General features: G+C 40.9%; 1 protein-coding gene across 7 annotated transcripts in view; it reads left to right on the top strand.

The window, feature by feature from the left end:
• mast2 (microtubule associated serine/threonine kinase 2) overlaps nt 1-25,329 on the top strand; it is a 457,841-nt gene that overhangs the window by 277,193 nt on the left and 155,319 nt on the right. For all 7 annotated transcript variants that reach the window (XM_063064394.1, XM_063064393.1, XM_063064392.1 and 4 more), the window contains one exon: nt 20,955-21,046. In XM_063064394.1, the coding sequence (XP_062920464.1) occupies nt 20,955-21,046 (92 nt within the window). The remainder of the gene's footprint in view (nt 1-20,954; nt 21,047-25,329) is intronic.

The raw sequence follows: 25,329 nt of genomic DNA, 5'->3' as shown, positions 1-25,329 counted from the left end.
AGGAGACCAAAACTGCACACAATACTCCATGTGTGGTCTCATAAGTGCCTTATAGAGCCTCAACATACATCCCGGCTCTTATATTCTATACCTCTTGAAATGAATGCCAATGTTGCATTCGTCTTCTTCACAACCGAAATTTGAATCTTAATTATACATGCCCCCCCCCACCATACCCCACCGTTGAGCACATTTACGCCGAGTGCTGCCACAGGATAGTAGCATCCATCATCAAGGATCGCCACCATCCAATCTCTTCTCACTGCTTCCATCAGGAAGGTGGGACAGGAGCCTCAGGTCCCACACCACCAGCTCAGGAACAGTTATTGCCCCTCAACCAGAGAGGGGATGTCTTCATTCACCCCCAACACTGAACTAATTCCACACCCTATGGGACTCACTATAACTCGTGTTTTCAATATTTTGTTGCTTATATATTTATTATTATTTTCTCTTCTGTGTTTGCAGTTTGTTGTTTTTTGCTCATTATTTGTCCATTTCTGTCATGTGCATTTCTTCATTGATTCTATTGTTTCTTTTTAATTACTTTGAAAGCCCACAATAAAATGAATCTCAGGGTAATATATGGTTATATATATGTACTTTGATGATAAATTTACTTTGAATTTTGAAAGTATAAAGCAATTAGACATGGGTGAAGCATACAGCTGTGTGGTGCACCTGTGCTGATGGTAATTGTGGAGATGTTGTTGCCGATCTGTACTATAAGACTATAGGATATAGGAGCAGAATTAAGCTATTTGTTCCATTGAGTCAGCTCTGCCATTTCATCATGGCAGATCCAATTTTTGTCTCAGCTCCAATCTCCTGCTTTCTCTCCATGTCCCTTCATGTCCTTACTGACTGGCATCTGCAAATAAGGAAATAGAGGATCTACTTGCACAAGGAAGTATCAAGACCTAGATCTTGGAGCTTATTGATTAGTTTTGAGGGGATGATATTGTTGAATACTGAGCTATAATCAATGAAGAGCATCCTGATATATGCATCTTCACTGTTCAGATGTTCCAAAGCTGAAGAGCCAATGAAATGGCATCTTGTTGACCTTTTGTGATGGTCGGCAAATTAAGCGGATCTAACGCTCTTCTTGGCAGCAGTTGATATGTCTCATGATCAACCTCTGAAAGCGCTTCATCACAGTGGATGCAAGTGTTCCTGGACAATAGGCACCAAGGCAAGTTACTAGGTTCTTCTTGAACACTGGCATGATTGAAGCCAGCTTGAAGCAGTTTGGTATCTCAGATAGCTGAAACGAGAGGTTAAAGATACCAGTAAACATTCCAGCTGGTTGATTAGCACAGGTCTTTAGTACACAGCCAGGTACACTGTCTGGAACAGCTGCTTTTTATGGGTTCACCCCTTCGAAGAATGCTCTCATGCCAGCCTCAGAGACTGAAATCACAAGTTGTTAGTGGCTGTGGGAGTTACGTGAAGTTCCTGCATGTTCTGCCGGTCAAAGTAGCCATGAAACTCAATGAGCTCCTCTGGGAGCAAGAACATGCTGTGGCACATGTTGCTTGGTTTTACTTTGTAGGAGGTGATAGCATTCAAACCTCACCACAGTTCTCGAGTATCCTTCTGTGATTCAAGTATGGTTCAGTATTGCCATTTTGCATCTGAGTTGGCTTTCAGGGCATCATAGCTGGGACCTCTTATACTTATTTGGAGTACAATGTCGTAAAATAAAAATTACTCCAACCAGAAGTTGAACTTTGAGTCATAATCAATCCCAAAGCTATACGACCAAGGTTTAGAGGCTACCCACTGTTAAAGCTCAAAACTACCATTTCTTGTCTCAGAATACTGTGGACACAAATGTTGCAGATTTATTCCCCATATTGAACAGTTTCATGATTTGGACAGGGCATAAACTGCAATTGTCCAGGCTCATGTATCTTGGGAACTTTGCAATTGGTGTGCTAAATTCACTGGAAGAATAAGCAAATCCGTAGTCACATCAGTTCGGCTGGAGTTAAGAAATAGATGGGGCATGAAGTGGAAATTGTATGTAAATCTTCAAAATGTAAATAATAAAGAACAACAGGTCCAGAGTGAATGTGAAGAGGAAAGATATTAGCATCAGTAAGAAATTAATGAGACTTCAACAGCCATTACTCCAGAGCATCTATGACTTGCAGCCTAAGGTGTTGAAGGAGCTGGTTGATTGTGTAGATACAAGTTATCAAATTCTAAAATCTGATAGATTCTGGGGCAGATTCGAAGGTAGCACTGCTTAAGCAATGAGAGAAAGAGGAAAAAAAGAATGACAGAGCATTTAATCAGACATCAGTAGTGGGGAAAACGCAGGAATCTGTTACTAAGGAAGAAGTAGTAGAAAATGGTAAATAATAACAGGAATGGGCAGAGTCAGTGTGGGTTTATGAAAGGAAAATCATGTTTGACACATTTATTATAGCTTATTTGAAGATAAACTGACAGGATGGATAAGCGGGGAACCAATATGTCTGGTGTACTTGGCATCTCAGAAGGCATTTGATAAGTACAATGCAATTATGCATAAAATGAGATTGAGGATTGGGGAAATAAACTGGCATTGATTGAGAACTCGTCAATAGAAATGAGGGGCTAGGAGTTAGCAGAGACACAAGGATTTCTGTAGATGCTGGAAACCTTAAGAAACAAACACACAAAGTGCTGGAGGAACTCAGCAGGTCAGGCATCTGATGAAAGGTCTTGGCCCGAAATGTCATCTGTTCATTTCATTCCACATATGTTACCTGACCCTGCAGAGCTCTTCCAGCATTTTGTGTGTTATACAGCATTTAGCTGATTTTTGTTTTGTTTTTGGAGGCTGTGAAAAGGCAGCTTCTACTGATGTCTGACTATCTGTTCTGTGGTTCACTACTGTTCACATTTAATATCAGTGATTTGGATGAGAGAGAGAGAAGCTTCTGGGGATATAGCAAGGCTACGAATGGGCAGGGATGTAGCAGCTAGATTATAATGTGGAAAATGTGAGATCATCCGCCTTGGTGAAAACAAAAGAAAAACAATTTTTTTAAATCGTGAAAGATTTCAAGATGATGTTTTGATGCACCTGTGCAGAAGTAGGTGTGAAGCGAGCATAGATGTAAAACCAGCAGATAGTCTGAAGGCCTCTATAACAAGGGGATTTGAGTACAAGAATAAAGACATCTTAATGCACTTCCAGAGGCCCTGGTGATCTGGAATATTAGAACCTGGAATATCATTTTCAGGTCTGGTTCTCATTCCCATGGTGAGATATATGTGTGCTAGAGAAAGTAGGGCAGACATTTGACCATAAGATTATAGAAGCAGAATTCAGCCAATTGGTCTATTGAGCCTGCTCCTCCATTTCATCATGGCTGATCTATTTTCCCTCTCAGCTGCAATCTCCTGCATTCTCCCCATATCCCTTCGTGCCCTGAATAACCAAGAATCAAGCACCTCTGTCTTAATATACCCAATGATTTGGACCTTACAGCCACCTGTGGCAATGAATTCCACCAATTCACCACTCTCTAGCTTAAAAAAAAATCCTCATCTCTGTTCTAGTCATAGTCATACTTTATTGATCCCAAGAGAAATTGTTTTTTTTTACAGTTGCACCATAAATAATTAAATAGAAATAAAACCATAAATAATTAAATAGTAATATGTAAATTGTGCCAGGAAATAAGTCCAGGACCAGCCTATTGGCTCAGGGTGTCTGACCCTCCAAGGGAGGAGTTGTAAAATTTGATGGCCACAGGCAGGAATGACTTCCAATTACGCTCTGTGCTGCATCTCGGTGGAATGAGTCTCTGGCTGAATGTACTCCTGTGCCCAACCAGTCCATTATGTAGTGGATGGGAGACGTTGTCCAAAATGGCATGCAACTTGGACAGCACCCTCTTTTCAGACACCACCGTGAGAGAGTCCAGTTCCATCCCCACAACATCACTGGCCTTATGAATGAGTTTGTTGATTCTGTTGGTGTCTGCTACCCTAAGCCTGCTGCCCCAGCACACAACAGCAAACATGATAGCACTGACCACCACAGACTCGTAGAACATCCTCAACATCGTCTGGCAGATGTTAAAGGACCTCAGTCTTCTCAGGAAATAGAGACGGCTCTGACCCTTCTTGTAGACAGCCTCAGTGTTCTTTGACCAGTCCACTTTATTGTCAATTCGTATCCCCAGGTATTTGTAATCCTCCACCATGTCCACACCAACCCCCTGGATGGAAACAGGGGTCACCGGTGCCTTAGCTCTCCTCAGGTCTACCACCAGCTCCTCAGTCTTTTTCACATTAAGCTGCAGATAATTCTGCTCACACCATGTGACAAAGTTTCCTACCATAGCCCTGTTCTCAGCCTCATCTCCCTTGCTGATGCATCCAACTATGGCAGAGTCATCAGAAAACTTCTGAAGATGATAAGACTCTGTGCAGTAGTTGAAGTCCGAGGTGTAAATGGTGAAGAGAAAGGGAGACAAGACAGTCCCCTGTGGAGCCCCAGTGCTGCTGATCACTCTGTTGGACACACAGTGTTGCAAGCATACGTACTGTGGTCTGCCAGTCAGGTAATCAATAATCCATGACACCAGGAAAGCATCCACCTGCATTGCTGTCAGCTTCTCCCCCAGCAGAGCAGGGTGGATAGTGTCGAACACACTGGAGAAGTCAAAAAACATGACCCTCACAGTGCTCGCTGGCTTGTCCAGGTGGGCGTAGACACGGTTCAGCAGGTAGATGATGGCATCCTCAACTCCTAGTCGGGGCTGGTAGGCGAACTGAAGGGGATCTAAGTGTGGCCTAACCATAGGCCAGAGCAGCTCCAGAACAAGTCTCTCCAGGGTCTTCATGATGTGGGAGGTCAATGCCACCGGTCTGTAGTCATTGAGGCCACTGGGGCGCGGCGTCTTTGACACAGGGACGAAGCAGCACGTCTTCCACAGCACAGGAACCCTCTGGAGACTCAGGCTCAGGTTGAAGACTTGGTGAAGTACTCCACATAGCTGAGGATTCTAAAAGGATGCTCCTCCATTCTGAGGTTGTGTCCTCTGATCTTAGACTCCCCCACCATAGGAAACATCGATAAGTTCTTAGGTTGGTGAGTTTGTTCTATGAGAAGAAAGTGAGTAGATTGCACCTTTCATCTCTCAAGTTCAGAAGGATGAGAGGGGATCTCATTGAAAGGAATTCTTCTGGGGCTTGACAGGCTTGACATAGTAATGATTGTTGATTGTTGTGTCTAGAAGCAAAAGTCATGGTCTCAAAATAAGAAGTCACCATTCAGGAGTTAATATGAGAAGAAACATCTTTATCCAGAGAGTAGTCATTCTTTAGATTTTTTTTTATATATAGCCAAGAGTGCTATGGAGGCTAAATGTCTTGAGTGTTTTGAAAACAACAATGAAATTTCTTGTATACCAGGATAATCAAAGTTATATAGTTAGTGCAGTACAGTGCTGATAAGGTCAAAGTTGAAATCAGGTTTATTGTTATATGCACTAGTAAGTGTCTGCACAGGTGCAATGAAAATCTTAGTTACAGCCGCATCATAGGCACATATAAAGTGTAAAGTTGGTGCAGGGCATGTAGCCTTAAGGTGAACCTGAGTTGAAGATCAGCGAGAAAGAGATCTTGTTACTAATCCTCACTGATTGAGATCTGCTGATGAGGAAGTATCCACTTGCAGAGGGAAGTACAGAGGTCTAGGTTTTAAAGCTTGTGTAATTGTGTAAAAAGCTGAAATGAATGAATGATCAACCATGATCTTATTGAATGTGGAACAGACAGGGGGTCTCAGTGACTTTGTATTCTTATATGCTCACGTTAAAATGTGAATTCACACATCAAGGTACTAGAATTCTTGAATTGAAATCAGATCTCATTGGATGTAAGTGTGAAGTGATAAAAATGCCTCCTAATTGTATTCCTTCAATTTTTAATGCCTGATTATCATGCTCTCCAGTTTCTAGCTCTACTAAAACTGAGTCCTTGGTTACCCTTTGATGGATTATGGGATTATCTGGAAGTCCTTTGATCTAAATTGCAAATTTTTTGTCTGTAGTAATTTTTGTGCATTTTGCTTTTTTAGCCCTTTTGCTAAAGATTCTGTCATTAATAACCACAAACCTTTTTATCTGCACAGCATGCTGTACTGTAAAATGCAGGTGTCTCTGGGCAGAAGTATGAATGAATGATCACTGCTGCCTTCTCTGCTATCATTAAAAGAAAAAATCAGTATTCAGCCACTTGGCTTCACTGCGGGTGATATCAAAATAGTAGCTGAGAGCTCTGGCTATAGAAAAGACAGTGGGACCTTTTGGCTGAATTGCTGTAAATCCAGAATTAAAGACAACTCTAACCAATCTGTTATGTACAAGCGGTACAGTACTGGCATATACCTGGCAATGTGGAAATTTTCCCTTGTATTCTTTGTGACAAATAACCAATCAAGTTCTTTCCTCATGAGGTCAGAAGTGGGGACGTTCAGGGACAATTTACCGGTTCTATTCCATTCATAATTCCAGCAAAATGAAGCAGCTTTTCTCTGCAAGCACAGGATCCATCAGTATTAAAGCATGGGCTGTAAGTGACATAACATTCACTCTACACAAGTGCCATGCAATACTTCCACCATTGAGATAATTTAACCACTTGACTTTAACAATCAAATTTATTATCATTGCCAATTTCCTTACCAGAAATATCTATGTTAGGGACTTTTGGGATTCAGATTCAGATTCGTTTATCGTGTGTACAGCTTAAGAAAGTGTGGTGATGTAAGTAAAACGTAGAACAGTACAGCACAGTATGGGGCCTTTATTGTACAATGTTGTGCTGACCTATATAAAGATACTTCACAATCAGTCCTTCTACACAGCCCAAAACCCTCCACTTTTCATAAATCCACATGCCTATCTGTGAGAATGACACAAACTTGCGAAAATCCAACACTATTATTAAAAAACATGAAACAGGATTTTTTTTCATTTTCCTCTTTTGCCCAAACACATTTCTTTGATTCAGCAGCACAAGGAAGAATTAAGCAAAATTTCGATGCAAAGGATGGAATTATCATGAACGCTACTTGGTCTTCTCATTTGCAGGGCATGAATTTAACATTGAAAAAACTTTCTCTTCATTCTAAAAACAGACCATTAATGATAAGAGTGTTCATACACGCAATTTTCTGATAAATGAAATTACCTACAAGGTAGCAGTTTTTATTACTGTACAGCTGTTATTGTTCAATGGAAGTAATGAAGGAAAGCTATCGAACATTGTTTATGTAAGGATGTAGCTATTAGCTTCAGAAATATTTGCTTGAGTCTCTCATGGCTAGCTTTGTGCCCCACCCTCGAGTAATATCTACACATAATGTTATAGGAATGTCATCTGATTTTTTTTTTTGTTTCCATTCTAGTTTTTTCAGAGGTTAACCGGAAGTAGAATTTGCAGGCTTGTAGACAATTTAGGAAGATGGTCACCAACCCTATTTTTAAGTATCCAGGTGTTCCAAATGATTTTTATTGGCTTAATTTTTATTCTCAATGTTTGATATTTATTTTAGGTCATAAATAATCCTGCAAAGGATTAACACTGATGCATTTTCTCATCCCAATAGTCTATGGAGACAAAAAAGTAATAGGAGCAACCAAATCAATATTCATTTAAATGCTGCCTGATCTAATACAATTAAAAGAAACTTATTGTTTGTTTCCTCAGGTTAAAGCCTGTCTGCAAATTTATTTCCCTGGAAGAGATTAGTTGAGCTCACTAGGTTATTGAGATCCTAAACTGAAAATAAAAAGTTGCATTCAGGAACACAATATTTGAATATGACAGCTGGCATGGCATTTTGGTAGTTTGACATGTTTAGTAGATTGTGTATTTTAATAGCTTATTTTTGCATAAGCAGCACATCTACTCTAAAAGGCAAATGTAATGGACATTGTGTGAATGAATTTTCTGTTGTATTTATTAAATTGCTTTCAGAGGATAAACAAATTATCATTTTACAAGCTGTTACCATGCGTGTGGCGTGTGGCCAAGTGGTTAGGGCATTGGGCTCACGATGTGAAGGTCGTGGGTTCGAGTCTCAGCCAAGGCAGCTTGTTGTGTCTTTGAGCAAGGCACTTAACCAGTCCATCCAGCTGAAAATGGGTACCCGTAAATGCTGGGGGTTAACTGGGGGTTAAATGCTAGCGTACTATCTGGGAGTGGGGGGAGTCTCATACTCTCAGTCGCTTCACGCCACAGAAACCAGTATAAGCTAAGCACTGGCCTGATGGGCCACAAGGCTCGGCACAGATTTTAACTTTAACTTTAACCATATACATAGGTAATAGAACATAAAGGTGATGGTTATAATATTCCATTTAAAATTTTAAGATTCAAGCTAATTATGGACAGGTTTTGATAAGATTTAATTACAAAATGCAACTTACAAGAAATGTGACAAAATTTGGATCGGCAAATCTGTGGATGACACCAAGATTAGGGGTGTAGTGGATGGTGAGGAAAGCAATCTGAGCTTGCAGTAGGATCTGGTCCAGGTGGAAAAATGGACTGAAAAATGGCAGATGGAATTTAATGCAGTCTAGTGTGACGTGTTGCATTTTAGGAGGACCGACCAGGGTAGATCTTACACAGTTAAGTGTAAGGCACTGAGGAGTCGGTAGAGCTAAGGTATCTGGGAATACAGGTCCATAATTCATTGAAAGTGGTGTCACAGGTAGATACGGTTATAAAGAAAGCTTTTGGGACAGTGGCCTTCGTAGATCAAAGTATTGAGTACAGGAATTGAAATGTTGAAGTTGTATAAGATTTGGTGTGACCTAATTTGGAGTATTGTCTGCAGTTTTTGTCACCTAGCTACAGGAAAAACGTAAATAAGAATGAAAGAGTACAGAGAAAATTTACAAAGATGTTGCCGGGACTGGGGGTTTTGAATTACAAGGAAAGATTAAATAGTTTAGAACTTTGTTTGCTAGAATAATGTAGATTGAGGAGAGATTTGACAGAAGTGTACAAAATTATGAGGGATATAGATAAAGTAAATGCAGGCAGGCTTTTTCAACTGAGGTCGGGTAGGACTACAACTAGAGATTGGGGGTTAACTGTGAAAGGTGAAATGTTTCAGGGAAAAATGAGGGGAAACTTTTTCACTCAGAATGGTGAGCGTGTGGAATGAGCTGACAGCTTGAATTTTGTTTTCAATGTTTAAGAGAAGTTTGGATAGGGACACGTATGGAAGGGGTATGAAGGGATGTAGTTCAGGTGCAGGTTGATGAGATTTGGTAGCTTAAATGGTTTGCCATGGGCTAGACGGACCGAAGGACCTGCTTCTGTGCTGTAGTTTTCTATGACTCTATGGATTTTCAGTAACTTGATTCCCTATTCTAGAATGGCAATATTAGCATTCATGTATTGCAGCATTTATTTATTTAGGACCTAAATAATCATGTGAAGGATTGTATCTAGTGAAGGTGTTCATATTGGAAGTCATGTAATGCCATTTACTGCCATTGTATTCAGAAACCTTACAGAGATACTGTGTGCCTTGTTCTGTATATCTTAAAAGTTTGTTTTCTCTTCAACTTCTGAATTTCAGTGATGTTGGCCCATCTTAATTAGAATAATCCTCAGAGAAGAGCCACCTTCTATGTTTTCATCTTCTTTTCATCATCATGTTGCCTTAACTGCTGATCTTCCTTCCTGACAATTCTCTTGATGCAGACTTTTTGGAAAAAAACACCTGCTGTTTCTGTTTTGCATCTGTTACATCTCTTTCCATTTCATGATTGGTGTCATTAACATGGAATTCTACTGTCATTTATGTGTTTTATTATATGTTTTCCTCTTTGAAGCAGTATAGAAATGACAGAAGAATTAAAATCGTGGCTTAATGTGCTCCTGTAGATGTGGGCGTTCCCCACATTCCCCACTCGAAACTCATCTTTTCGTCTTGGGTATCATGGCTTGAAAGTACTTGTTATAAAGTTGTTAAATTCTGTACCACTGAAGAACATCAAAGTTCAGATTAAGTTTATTATAAAGCTGTATATCTGCGGTCTTGAGAATCATTTTTACAGGCATTTACTGGAAAAATAAAGGCATGCAATAGAATCTTTGAAAAACCATATATAAACAAAGACTGACAATGAACCAAGGTGCAAAACAAGACAAACTGTGCAAATAGAAACTAAGAACATGAGATGTAAAAGAGTCCTTGAAAGTGAGTATGTAGGTCTGGTAGAATCAGTTTGGAGCTGCAGTCAGTGAAGTTATCCATGCTGATCCATGATGGTTATAGGGTTATAACTGATCCTGAGCTTAATATGTGGAACCTAAAGCTTCTGTACCTTCTACCTGATGGTTGTAGCAAGAAGAGAGCATAGCCTGGATGGTTTGGAGGCTTTAATGATGGATACTGCTTTCTTGTCATAGTGCACAATGCAACTGTACTCAGTGCTGGGAAGGGCTTTGCTAGTGATAGAGTGGGCTGTATTCACCACTGCACCCTAACATACTCTCCCAAAGAACATTCTACATGATTCAGTTACTTATTTCTTTCCCAAAACACTTCAATGGTTTATCTCTGAAATATTTATTCATGGTGTTAAAAGATATTACTGTTTAATTTTTCATCACTTTTCATGTCTTTACATCAAATGATTCTGATTAATTTTCTTTCAGTTACTTCAGTAGCCGTTTAAAATTAGTGACTTGAAATTTCTGCACAGTTGCTCAAATGCCATTAGTTCACTCGGAGTGGTGTGCTGCCATTTGAACATGTATATCCAATTGCTGGCAAAGTTAAAAACATGGCTGCTACGTTTGAGTTAATGATCTACTCAGAAAACAAATTATCTTTCTGTAAATCAGTTTATCTAAATGATTTCCTTCTGTCCTCCCTTCTCTGAGCTACCATTTTCTAATGAAAAGACCTTCAGCTTTTCTAATCTCTTAATGAAGTATTTTCAGAAATCTATTCTTGGTTGTCATTCTTTTCAGTTGAATGTGCTATTTGAAATCTGGCTCAACTAACAACATATTTAGTCTCAGTATTGCCTCCTCGCTTTTGTAATTAAATTTATTATAAAGCTAAAAATCTGCGGTCTTGAGACCTGAAAACCATTGGAGAGGAGGCACAGAAGCTTTTGGGTCCCATACCACCATATTCAGGAACAATTATTTGCTTGCACCCTTTAGGTTCCTGAACTGGTGAGGGTAACTAAAATCACTACTACTCTGAAATAATTCTATGACCTATAGACTCACTTTCAAGCACTCTTTATAACTCATGCATTCATTATTATTTTTATTTGCACAGTTTGTCTTTTGCACATTGTCTGTTTATTTATGTATGGATTTTCATAAAATTATATTGCATTTACTTTTTCAAATTGGTGCAAGAAGATGAATCTCAAGGAAGTATATGATAACATTGAACTTTGAAATCTGCTAAGAGCTTGTTCTGGATGTATGTGTTGTATTAGTTTTCTTGGGCTCTGTCATTATTTCTTTTCTAAGGTCAGGTCAGGGGATAATGGCATACATCACATGTCTTTACAGTGAATCTAGGTTATAATAAGGGCAGAGGTGCCTCTGTATTGAGGTTTAGAAGAGACTGAAATGTTTAATTTGCTTTCGCTACAGTTTCTGCTTGATGTGGTATTTCAAATGTTTCTTTTTATTGGCATTCTATCTTGAAGCTATAGGGAGGATTTTTTTTGGGTTAAACTTGCATAGGTATGTGCTAATTCAATAATGTATTAATGTATTAATCACCCTATTTTTGGGAAGTACCTTGTTTATATCCTTTGGTGGCGTAGTGGCATCAGTGTCGGACTTTGGGACAAAAGGTCCCGAGTTCGAATCCAGCTGGCTCCCCTGCACGCTTTCCATCTATGCTGGGTTACGAGCTGGTCTTCTCTTTGGAAATTCACCCTGCAGAAGGCAATGGCAAACCACTGCTGCAACTACATCAGAGAGGTGTGGAGGGAAATCATCCGCTAACCGGAGAAACTCCGGATGTGACATACCTTTCCTTTATACCTATGAAACTGAATATTGATGAAGATGCGTATGCAGTTTACATGGTTCTAATTTTCAGAAAGCACAGGGGAAACCTGCTTTGGTTTTTATTTTTGATGTGGTTTTGTTGGCAGAACAAAGGTTGCATGCTGAAAATGTTCTTGCAGTCTCCTTTTTTGTCATTGACGTTTGTTACTATGCTTTATCCAGGCATAAGGGTGGAATTGTTGAAGTTGTTTTCTAATTTGTAAATTAGAATTAAAATGTGTTCAATCTACTAGTGTACACTGAAGGAGTGACGGGACAGAGGCGTCTGAGATTGAGATTTCCAACACAGTAGACTGGATCATCCCAATTTAACAAATCAACCACTTATATTGAAATTTGAAAAGCATTTCTACCCAAAGGCGAGTGTAAAGCATAGCATTTTGTACCCAAAGGTCCTGTGATACCTCAATCATTGAGTAGTTTAAAGACAGATATATTGATGGATTTTAGATGTTAAGGGAATAGAGAGATATAAGGACACTGAAATCTTGGTTTAGGACTGAGTCAAAAGATCAGCCATGATCTTATTGGCTGGCAGAACAGTTACATAGCACCAAATGGCAAGACACAAAACTGCAGAATCTGGGGCAACATACAATCTCCTGGAAGAACTCAGAGGGTCAAGCAATGAGAGGAAAGGAATTGTTGATGTTTCGAGTCAAAACCCTGCATCAGAACTGAGAATGGAGAGGGGAGATAGCTATCAAAAACAGGAGAAAGGAAATGTTGATAAGGGATTCCAAGGTAATTGGTGGACTGAGAAGGGATGTGTAGGATCTCAGACAGGTAGACAGATGAGTGGGGGTTAATTTGGAAGAGAGTGTTAGGTGAATGATAGAGGGAAGCAGAAAGATAGAGACATGATAGATGGAGGCAGAGGCAAAAGGGAAAAAAACACTTGTGGGGCAAGGTGAAAGGAGGGGAGTATGAAGAGAGAAAGGCAGTCGCTACTAAGCGATCGCCAGGAACCGGAACCAGATGGAGGTGGGGTTGGAATGGGAAGAAGGGTCATGGCTTATTTCTGAAATCTATTTCACTGATATTTGCAAGGGTGTCTGGTAACATTCCTTGTCATTTCCAGTGGGAAAACGGCTAGCTCAGTAGATCATCTTTCTGATCACTAACCTAGCCACCTTTTGACTGCATGCTTTCTAATAAACTTGGCCTCTTGTCATGCAGTTGGAAGGTGAAATCTCCCAGTTTTTAATTTGATGGACAGGCCCTGCTGTTCAGTGATTCTGCTATAGTGTTACGATATTTTAGAACTACTGGCAGCTCATACGGTGGTGAGAGGTCTAGTAGTCTTTCCCAGGATCTCTGACTCAGCATTTGCTTCCTGGGATTAAAATGGAGATGGGCTTAGTGGGGAAATGAAATGGGTGAGTATCAGTGCACTCTATATTGCTTGCCCAAATTATTAGCCTTAACAAATATGTTTTAACTCTGATCTTCTCTCAAATTTTTGCCATGGAGAACCTGGTGAAATTTCTCAGTTGTATAATTCATTACCGTGATTGTGGGGGGGGGGGCATGAAATCATGTCCAAGCCCAAATGAGGACATGTTGAGTGTGTCACACAGCTAACCTGCTAAGGTTCAGCTGGCTATGCTATGCACTGTTGACGAATCATAGATGTTCATCCATTTCTTTCCATTCATCGGCTGTGTGCTGAGCCCATTGCTGTACGCTCTGCGCACGTGTGAGTGGCCCTCCGTTGGTTGAGGTCAATCATGGATGTTGCGTCCAAGCTATTTGCGTTGCTCGTGCAGAGCCGTCTGTGGCTGATGAGACCAGTGTGAGAGCGGCAGTCTCTGTTGCCAGGATTGCATCTGTAAGTGGTCTCAGCTCTGCTGGAGATGCAGCATTCCTTTCTATGGGCCAGTTTGTCTTCTGCTGCTTTTGGTAGTTTTTCCTCACCTGACTTAAGGTATTGTTTCAGAGGGCCTCACTATCTGGTGTGGTTGGCTGCAAGTTCCTCTCAGGATTTAGCGTTGTCCAGTGCCTTCATATCCCACTTGCAGACATCATTGTAGCACAGTTGTGGGCGGCCAGTCGTTCTCTTGCCTGAAGCCAGCTCACTGTAGAGGGTTTATTTAGGGATGCGGCCATCCTGCATGCAGCAGAAATGGCCCAGCCAGTGCATGTAGCCTATGTCCCCTGAGCAGAGAGTGCACGCCAGGGAGGCCCGTACGAGAGAGAATCATGGCATTGGACGTCTGACTTCCCAGGAGATGCCCAAGATGCAAAAAAGTACCTGAAATGGAAGGTGTTGAGCTTTGTACTTAGCCTATGTTGTCCAGGTCTCATTGTTGTATAGTTGTGTGATGGTGGCTCAAATGTTGTACGCTGCCTTCTTTGTTTTAACTGAGAGTTTGGAGTTCTCCTAGACTCGTGTGATGAGGCAGACAAGAATTGTTGCAGCCTTCCTGATGTGCTTTTTGATTTCTGCATCCAAGCAGAGGTTTTCACTGATAATGAACTCCAGGTATGTGAACTGATGAACAACATCCAGTTAGTAATTACCAACGGTAGTTACTGGTGGGGCTCCACATCTTGTCCCAAGAAGTTCGTCTTTTTCAGGCTGGTAGTCAGACCATATTCCATGCAGGCCTGGGAGAAGCGATCCATCAATCTCTGGAGGTGCTGTGGAGTGTGAATTGTGACTGCTGCATCATCAGCAAACAGCATGTCTCTGATCATAGCCTCACACAATTTAGTTTTGGTACTTAGGCAGGCGAGATTCAAAAGCCTGCCAGCTGATCTAGTGTGGAAGTAGATCCCCTCTGTTGCAGTGCCAAATGCATGCCTCAGGAGAAAGACAAAGAAGATACCAAATAGCTTTGGGGCAAGAACACAATCTTGCTTAATGCTGCTGCTTATGTCGAGAACTGCTGTTGTACTTCACCGTCCTCTTCATGTTGTTGTGGAAGGATTTGATCCTGCTCTGTCGACTTGGCGGGAAACTTGCCTTAGAGGGAATCTGAAAGAGCCTTTCTCTGCTGATCGAGTCAAATGCATTGGTAATATCAATAAACTTAACATAGAGGGACTTCTTCTGTTCTGGGCACTTCTGGAGTTGGTGGAGAGAGAAAATCATGCCCACAGTTGACTTTCCAGTGCGGAAGCCACTCTGTGAGTCCAGTTAGACACTTTCAGCCAAATTCTATAGGTGGACCAAGAAGACTCGGGTAAAGACTTTGCCAACAACATTCATGAGGGAGAGTTACAGTCACTTTTTTTGATCTTGGTATCCTTCATATCCTGTGGTACAGTTTCCTGCCAGCATTGACAGAGGACTTCATGTGGTGAGTAATCATGCAGTGCTTGATCAGGTCTCGGGGAATCCCATTGTTGCCTGATCCCTTCCCTGAGGCCAAGCTGGCAGTCACCTTGCTGAGTTTCTCTATGATTGTGTCTGTATCTAGTTCTTCCATTATTGGCAGGCATTCAGTGGCACTTAGGATTGGGATGGGTGACAGTGTTCACTCTGGAATAGAGGTCAGATTAATGTTCTTCTCATCGCTCCATCTGCTTGCCTGTCTATGATTACTTCCACATTGGTGATTTTGAGGGAAGCCATCTTGCTTTGAGAGGCGCTGAGGGCTTTCTTGATGCCATCAACACATCCCTGATATTGCCCATAAATTTTGCGCTCTGGATGTCTTCACTGACTTGCATCCATTATTCTTTCAGTGCTGTGCCTGGTAGTCTGCTGTACTTCTAGCAGCCCTGAGAATCTGTCGGTTCCTCTCAGTTGATGTATGCTTATACTCGGCTAGGGCAGCACACGTGGCTTCAGTGACGAGTGTCATCTCACTGGATTTTGCTTTGAACCAATCATTTATTTTCACACATAACTGCACGGCCAAGCACCCGAGTAATTACATTGTCAGATTTGCCGATGACATGACAGTGGTGGGGCTCAGCACCAACAACGATGAGACAGCCTAAAAAGAGGAGGTGGAAGAGCTGAGGCCTGGTGGCAGGCAAATAACCTCTTCCTGAATTTCAACAAAGGAGATGGTTAATGACTTCAGGAGAACTCATACCACTCACGCCCCCCTCCCCCTTTACACTGTGGCATAGCAATGGAAACTGCAAGCAGTTTCAAACTCCTGGGAGTGCACATCTCACACAACCTCTCATTGTCCCAAAACATATCTTACACAGTCAGGAAAGCTCACCAATGTCTGTACTTTCTGAGGAGGCAGCTGGTCTATGCGCATCTATACTCGTGTTATTCTACAGATCAAACTACTACTACGTCGACTCAGGCCTAGGGGGCCGGCGTCGGGCACGATGATGGACTCTCCACTTCTCCCTCTCCCTCATCAGTGTGTTCAGTTCGTCTACATTAGCTGCACTGCTGTCTTCAAGGAGTGTGTTGACCATAGTCTTGGGAGGGCGCCCAGGGTTCATCCTCCCGTGCTTGGGCTCCCATATGATGACTAGGCTGGCAGGTAGCTCAGGGTGGCGTAGACAGTGCCCCGCTAGTTGCAGTCTTCTCGCCTTGATTTTAGTGGAGAGCATCGGTAGGTTGTTATAGAGCTCAACGTTCGTCATGTGCTGTTGCCAACTCACATCAAGAGCCATTCGGAGCAGTCATGTATAGCAACGATCTAGAGACTTTCGCATCGTCTTGGTGAGTGTCCACGTCTCGCATCTGTACGTGAGAATGGGCTCTAGACAGATCAAAGGTTCTGTTATTATTAAAGTATACAGTTCTGAAATTCTTCTCCAGATAGCCATGAAACCAAGAAAGAAAAGAATGGCCGCATGATCATCAACCCCCAGATCACCCGTCCCCACACAAAAAAACGAACAAAAACGGAACAGGAACATCGATTCCCAAATTCTCCTTCCCCGCACACAAAAACCTGGAGAAAGATCAGGTGAAAAATACAGAATATAAAAAAAATTTATATGACTGGGGGATTAAAAAAAGGCCATAGCCCAAGTCCATATCTGAAACGCAGAGAACCCGAGTAACATTCTCCGGGCACAGCAGCAGATCGATCCCACCAGCGATGAAAAGGCGGGTAGCTGGCGCTCACCTTTCGCTTTCGCCTCAATGTTTCGATCTCCCTCATTGCTTTAATTGGCGAACAATGGAAGCTTTAATTGGCGAAATGGAGTTGAACATTGGCTTGCTCCCCATTCTGCAGCCTTCTCGCCATGAGATTCACGCATAATGCTTGTCTCCTGGAATCCTCAGAGAGTTCATAGCACTGAAACACCCTAACAATCTCCAAGCTGCAAATCACAGGTTCCAACAGTTCCAGAATCACATTCAAGACAAAGAGCAAATGTAAAAGATATAAAAGTGAAATATGTGGTTTCATGGTCTATCCAGAAGATGCCAACCGTGAGAGCGTTGTACGCAGGTGCCATCTGGATACGCAGTAGAGAGCATCCTAGCAAGCTGCATCACTGTTTGGTGTGGAAATTGCACTGCAGCTGGCAAGCAACATCATGATAATACCACTCACCCTGCTCATGGACTGTTTGTCCTACTCCCATTAGGGAGGAGGCTATGTAGTAACCAGGGCAGGACCACCAGTCTCAAAAACAGTTGCTTTCCCCAAGCAGTAAAGCTGATCAACACCTCTACCTACTAACCCACCCCTCCTTGCCCCCAACCAACACTACATTCATATTTCCTGTCAGTCAACCTTATGCACAGACACTCCTGTGCCGAGTATCACTTTATGTACATACATCAATCTAAGCTACGTTATGTATTCATATTTTTGTTTTTAAAATTATTATTATTTTATATTCTGAGTAAGGAGTATTGTGAACAAAGCGGATGAGCTTAGAGCGTGGATCAGTACTTGAAGCTATGATGTGGTGGCCATTACAGAGGCTTGGATAGCTCAGGGACAGGAATGGTTACTTTGAGTGCTGGGTTTTAGATGTTTCAGAAAGGACAGGGAGGGAGGCAAAAGAGATGGGGCGTGGCACTGTTCATCAGAGATAGTGTCACGGCTGCAGAAAAAGTGGATGTCATGGAGGGATTGTCTATGGAGTCTCTGTGGGTGGAGGTTAGGAACAGGAAGGGGTCAATAACTCTACTGGGTGATTTTTATAAGCCACCCAATAGTAACAGGGATATCGAGGAGCAGATAGGGAAACAGATCCTGGAAAGGTGTAATAATAACAACAGTTGTTGTGGTGAGAGATTTTAATTTCCCAAATATCGATTGGCATCTTCCTAGAGCAAGGGGTTTAGATGGGGTGGAGTTTGTTAGGTATGTTCAGGAAGGTTTCTTGACATGATATGTAGATAACCCTAAAGAGGAGAGACTGTACTTGATTTGGTATTGGGAAGTGAACGTGGTCAGGTGTCAGATCTCTCAGTGGGAGAGCATTTTGGAGATAGTGATCATAATTCTATCTCCATTACAATAGCATTGGAGAGAGATAGGAACAGACAAGTTAGAAAAGCGCTTAATTGGAGTAAGGGGAATGATGAGGCTATCAGGCAGGAACTTGGAAACTTAAATTGGGAACAGATGTTCTCAGGGAAAGGTACGGAAGAAATGTGGCAAATATTCAGGGTATATTTGTGTGGAGTTCTGCATAGGTACGTTCTAATGAGACAGGGAAGTTATGGTAGGGTACAGGAACTGTGGTGTACAAAGGCTGTAGTAAATCTAGTCAAGAAGAAAAGAAAAGCTTATGAAAGGTTCAGAGAGCTAGGTAATGTTAGAGATCTAGAAGATTATAAGGCTAACAAGAAGGAGCTTAAAAAGGAAATTAGGAGAGCCAGAAGGGGCCATGAGAAGGCCTTGGTGGGCAGGATTAAGGAAAACCCCAAGGCATTCTACAAGTATGTGAAGAGCAAGATAGACGTGAAAGAATAGGACCTGTCAAGTGTGACAGTGGGAAAGTGTGTATGGAACTGGAGGAATGGCAAAGGTACTTAATGAATACTTTACTTCAGTATTCACTATGGAAAAGGATCTTAGTGATTGTAGTGATGACTTGCAGTGGACTGAAAAACTTGAGCATGTAGATATTAAGAAAGAGGATGTGCTGAAGCTTTTGGAAAGCATCAAGTTGGATAAGTCGCCAGGACCGGATGAGATGTACTCCAGGCTATGACTCTTGGATCATCAATGGGGTCAGGAGAGGTTCCAGAGGATTGGAGGGTTGCGGATGTTCCCTTATTTAAGAAAGGGAGTAGAGATAACCCAGGACATTATAGGCCAGTGAATCTTACTTCAGTGGTTAGTAAGTTGATGGAGAAGATCCTGAGATGCAGGATTTATGAACATTTGGAGAGGTATAATATGAGTAGGAATAGTCAGCATGTCTTTGTCAAGGGCAGGCTGTGCCTCATGAGCCTAATTGAATTTTTTGAGGATGTGACTAAACACATTGATGAAGGAAGAGCAGTAGATGTCGCGAATATGGATTTCAGCAAGGCATTTGATAAGGTACCCCATGCAAAGCTTATTGATAAAGTAAGAAGGCATGCGATCCAATGGGACATTGCATTGTGGATCCAGAGCTGGCTTGCCCACAGAGGGCAAAAAGTGGTTGCAGACGGGTCATATTCTGCATGGAGGTCGGTGACCAGTGGTGTGTCTCAGGGATCTGTTCTGGGACCCTTACCCTTCATGATTTTTATAAATGACCTGGATGAGGAAGTAGAGGGATGGGTTAGTAAGTTTTCTGATGACACAAAGATTGGGTGTGTTGTGGATGGTGTGGAGGGCTGTCAGAGGTTACAGCGGGACGTTGCAAAACTGGGCTGAGAAGTGGCAGATGGAGTTCAACCCAGTTAAGTGTGAAGTGGTTCATTTTGGTTGGTCAAATATGATGGCACAGGTTTAAGGCTTAAGGTGCTAGGGAGTAGTGACAGAGGAGATGTCAGGGGTAAGTTTTTTACGCAAAGAGTGGAATGGGCTGCCAGCAACGATGGTGGAGGCGGATACGATAAGGTCTTTTAAGAGACCTTTGTATAGGTACATGGAGCTTAGAAAAATAGAGGGCTATGGGTAACCCTAGTAATTTCTAAGTTAGGGCCATGTTTGGCACAACTTTGTGGGCTGAAGGGCCTGTATTGTGCTGCAAGTTTTCTATGTTTCTATACTTTGTGTATTTTTGTGCTGCATCAGATCCAGAGTAACAACTGTATGGGAAATGACAGTAAACAATCTTAAACAATAATCCAGCCCAATATGATAACCAAATTTGGTCATGCAGTAGGGTAAGTCAGTGAGTATATAGTAGACCCACTGCTATTTTACAAAGCTGAGCAATTGAAAGAGTAATTGACACACGTGTTATTTCTGTCTGGCGCATAGCTGGATGAACAGCAGTTTGGCAGAGGTCTGTGCATCAGTAACCACTTTGTCCTGTTTGCAGGTGAAATCATTAGACATGGAAAGGAAGAAGGGAGAAAATTGTTATGTTATAGTTGAAAGCATGTGCGTTAATTTCTCCTCTGTTTCACCAACACCGTTTCCACCTTTGAGAAGCTCCTAAAACCAATTTTTGTCTGACATATGCTTTAATATCTCCTCATGTGGCGTTGTTTTGAATTTTGTAAGACTCCTGCAAAGCGCGTAAGGAGATTTTGCTACATTAGGGGCACTGTATAAGCAGGGTCTGTTGTGTATAAAGTTGGACAGTTGCTTAGCAGTTGTTTAATGGCTGTCAACATTAATGGCTGTTTAGTTCTTGAAGCCAACTTTGGACATATGATGACTTGCAGACACAGTAGACTAAATAGTATTTATATTGAACTGTAGATGAATATAGAAAAATGTTGGGATGTACTACATTCAAATGATAGGACTGGGGGAAAAAAACACAGGAAAACGTGTTTGTTTGTGAACATTTGCTTTATTGTGTTTCAGTTGCCGTACAAATAACCGGAAGAGCCTAATTGTGACTTCGAGCACTTCACCAACACTACCACGTCCACATTCACCACTGCCAGGGCACACAGGTAAGGAGCAATGGTTTAAAAAATTATTTGTACTTGTACTTGTAGCATTTACAGAGCAAGTCTAAACATAATTTCTCATCACCACCAACAATTGATGACTGCTGTATGTCTTATCTACAGCTTAAGGCTTCATCAGGAGCATTTCCCAAATCTGTAATCTCCTACACCTCAAAGGAAAAGTAGTATATCTGTAAGCATATCTTCCTGACTTGGATGTATGTTTCTGTTCCTTCACCAATGGTGGATAAGAATTATATCGAAGGGCCATCATTAGTCTCTCAGGCCATTTGAGTACGAAAGGCAAATGAAGCAGATTTTGACCTAAATTTACTAAACATATCGTAGCTTAGTGCATCTGTATCCTATAGTATTTTATCCAGATGTTGCAGTTGGTACTTTATCATTTTCAGGTTGATAGATGAGTGTGCTGCAGCGATGTATCGCTTAACTATGAGGCTGGATACAGTTAAGTCCTTTCCTTTAAATGATTTGAATGAAAATGTGGATGGATGGGTTAGTAAGTCTGCAAAAGACACAATGATTGATTGCATTGTGGACAGTGGAGAAGATGGCCAAAGGATGCAGCAAGATATCGATCAGTTGCAGATTATAGACGAAGCAATGGCAGTTGGAGTTCATCTAGCCAAGTGTGAAGTGTTGCATTTTGGGAGTGTCAAGGGAAAGTACACTGTTAATAGCTGGGCCTTCAATAATGTTGGTGTACAAAAGGATCTTAGGATCCAAATCCATAGCTCCCTGAAAGTGGCTGCACAGGTTAATAGAAAGATGAAGAAGGCATATGCCATGCTTGCCTTAATTAGTCAAGGCACTGAGTTCAGGAGGTCGTGTTTCAGCTTTATAGAAGGCTGGATTAGGCTGTATCTGGAGTATTCCATTGAATGCTGGTCACCCCTTAATAACAAGGACGTAATGGCTTTGGAAAGGGTGGGTGGAGAAGATGTTTACATGGATTAGAAGTCGTGTGCTGTAAGGGGAGGTTGGATAAACTTGGGTTGCTTTATCCAAAGAAAGACACCGTGCAAAGATCTTTTTGAGGCTTATAAGATCATGATAGGAATAGGTGGAGTAGAGAGCCAGTAACCTTTGCCCCAGATCAAAATGTTGACGACTAGAGGGCATGCATTGCAGGTGAGAGGGGGCGAGTTCAAAGGAAATGTGCAAGTCAAGTTTTTTTTACACAGAGAGTGGCAGGTGCTTGAGATTTGCTGCCAGGGATTGTAGTGGAGATAAATATGAAGGATGAATTTAAGAGGCTCTGAGGTAGGCACATGGTTGTGCTGAGATTGGAGGGATATGTACTTTGTGTCAGCAGTAAGGATTAGTTTAGTTAGGTATTTAATTATTAGTTTAATTAGTTCAGCACAACATCATGTCCAAATGGCTTGTTCTTGTGCCGCACAGTTCTAAGTTATTCATCCTGAATGTAACCAATCAGTGTTTCACTGTTATTGTAAATCTCATTGTAAAATTGCTGCATCCAAAGATTTTGAAGCAATGAGTCCTAAGATTAAACTTAAAATTCAAGTTTAAGATATCCTCTTTTAAGCATTTAGAGCAAGAATGAGAAAGAAAATTATAATCCTAAATAGATGTTACAGCTGTAGATTTTTTCAGATTTTTATTTTTGCATTTAGTACCACTCAGAAATCTCCATAAACTTGATGAGAGGAAATGCAAAACCAATATAAAAATCAGTCCTCTCAGGATGATAATTTCTTGAGCGCTAGCGAGGTAACGAATTATTTAGGTCTTACCTAGTTAATTTTATACTATACTGCAAGATACCATGTATAACAATAGATATGGAATTTATTCTTTGAAAGATGAAGAACAAAACCAATATCTTATTTTAGCTATTATACAAGCAACAGGATAAATGAATCCCACTATAAAAAATAAATGAAATTAAATTTAAATTATGTTAAGAAAGCAAGCCTTCCTTTCTAATTAATATTAATGTAAATTCATATTTGTATTAATCTAACTATAAAATGAGCCTCTTCACTGCAAAGTGATTGGCAGATGCCACATTTGCCTTTCTTATGCTGTGAGCCTTTGCTTTAACACATGGATGGCCTTGACCTGAAATTAAAGATGTAGTTTGACATGCTCAGTAAATATCTGTTCTACTATTTCTCTTCGAAGCTGAAGTGTAACCGAGCATTGCTGTAGAGTGCTGGCATCTGCTGTTATACTATATGAAATAGGAGAGCAGAATATTATAATAAATGACAAATTAACTTGTCTTGGTGATATTGTTTGAGAGATAAACATTGACCACAGTTTCTCTGCTGGTCTTCAAAATTGTACTGTGGACTATTTATATCAACCAGAGAACAGACCAAGCTGTGAGTTAATATTCCATCAGAGATATGGCAAGATTGCTAGTGGAGCACTGCCTTCTTACTGCAGTGAAGTGTTGGCCTGAATTTTTGTGGTCAATTGTGGGAGTTGAGCTGAAATTCATGGTTCATCCATCAGTGTGCTATCCTGTTGGGTTTGGAGGACATATGAATATAAAACTACTCTCATGACACTCAATTAACCAACTTAGAAATGATATATAACAAATAAAGCACATTTTAAATCTGTTTTGCTGCCATTTTTATTCCCTTCCACCTGCCTGCTTTAAAACCTACAGTAGAAGGGCAGACTTTCTTTCCCTCCTGTTACCTGTCACTTTTCTTGAACAATGAATCAGGATCTGCAGTAGTGTGTTGCAAGATGCTACTTGACCCCATTCCCTTTGTGTAAGTTCAAGTGCAAGAGTGTTACTGTAATTAAAACTGTTTGCATTTATGTCATTCCATGAATCATTGTAAAGGACTTACATTTAGCATAATTTAGTTACTTATGCTGTAACAAAACACTTCCTCTCAAATTTTCTTTAACAGAAATTGTAACTGCTGTTTATACAATGATTTCAAATGGCAAATATTTTAAGTATATTGTATAATTATTTGACCTATTACGTAAAATCTTGGTTCAAGGGGTTAATTTTTAAGAAAAGAAAAGCAGGGAAATCTTGAAATTAAACATCAACTCCACAGGTACAAAAATGTTGGCGTTGCTTCTTTTGGTTTAAAGTTTTTGCAAGTAAAAGTAGTGGTGATGATTCTGATTTGGTCATTTTGCAATTATCCACTTTGATTTGGAACACCTGTTTTGGGAATTCTGCCAATGAGCTGATTATCCATTGTGCATTACAAGAAGAATAGAGCTGTAATTTGCCCTTTCTTTTGTAGAACTGATCTATCATTTGATGGTAATGCGTGAGTGTAGGTTCAAAATTGAATACGAAGCAGGACCCTTTAAGACGAGCACTTTTTTTTAGAACTATGGCATTTAATTCTTAATGTCTAGTTATTGTATATGCTGTAGCTTCTACCAGTGCTCATTACTTAAATTGGAAAATGAAGAATAAATAAGCCTAGTAGCTAAAGTGAAATTGCAATGGTGATAAAAAAATTTAAAGCTATTTGATGTTAAAATTTTGTGCTTAATCAGCTGGAAGGTGTCAGTGCTGCATGATGAAACATTTTCACATTCTTCATGCCGAACTATAAAGGTCATACAGTTAGAGCTACCAAGGATGAGCACAGCTTCGACTAAATTTAATCGTCTAAGCTAGCTGAGAAGATCACTGTACTTAACTATTTCTTTCACTGTAGTGACCATTCATATTGAAAAAATATGCTGGCACCATTTATCAAGAACATGAACAAATCTTGATACTGAATACTGATCTCTTAACAACACTTACAAAATGCTAGAGAAACTCAGCAGGTCAGGCAGCATCTAGGGAAATGAATAAACAGTCAACATTTCAGGCTGAGACCTTACTTCATGACTGGAAAGGAAGGGGAAGGACACAGAGTAAAAAAAATTTGGTTGAAGAGGAAGGAGGATAGCTAGAAGGTGATAGGTGAATCCAGGTGAATAGGAAAGGTAAAGGGCTGGAGAGGAAGGAATCTGATAGGAGAGAAGAGTGGAATAATGAAGAAAGAAAAGGAGGAAGGTACCCAGGGAGAAGAGGTAAAAGAACAGAGTGAGGAATAGAAGAAGCAGAGAGGGGGCGATATTTTTTCGACTGGAAGGAGAAATTGATATTCATGCCATCAAGTCGGAGGCTACCCAGATGGAATAAAAGGTGTTACCCCTCCACCCTGAGGGTGGCCTCATCTTGGCTTGAGGGGGCCGTGAACTGATGTGTTGGAATGGCAAAGGGAATCAGAATTAAAATGTTTGGCCACTGGGAAGTT

This window comes from Mobula hypostoma, chromosome 12 (genome assembly GCF_963921235.1).
Source record: "Mobula hypostoma chromosome 12, sMobHyp1.1, whole genome shotgun sequence".
Classification (NCBI taxonomy): Eukaryota; Metazoa; Chordata; class Chondrichthyes; order Myliobatiformes; family Myliobatidae; genus Mobula; species Mobula hypostoma.
The sequence above is the reverse complement of the archived record's forward strand: the minus strand, read 5'-3'. Positions and strand labels throughout refer to the sequence as shown.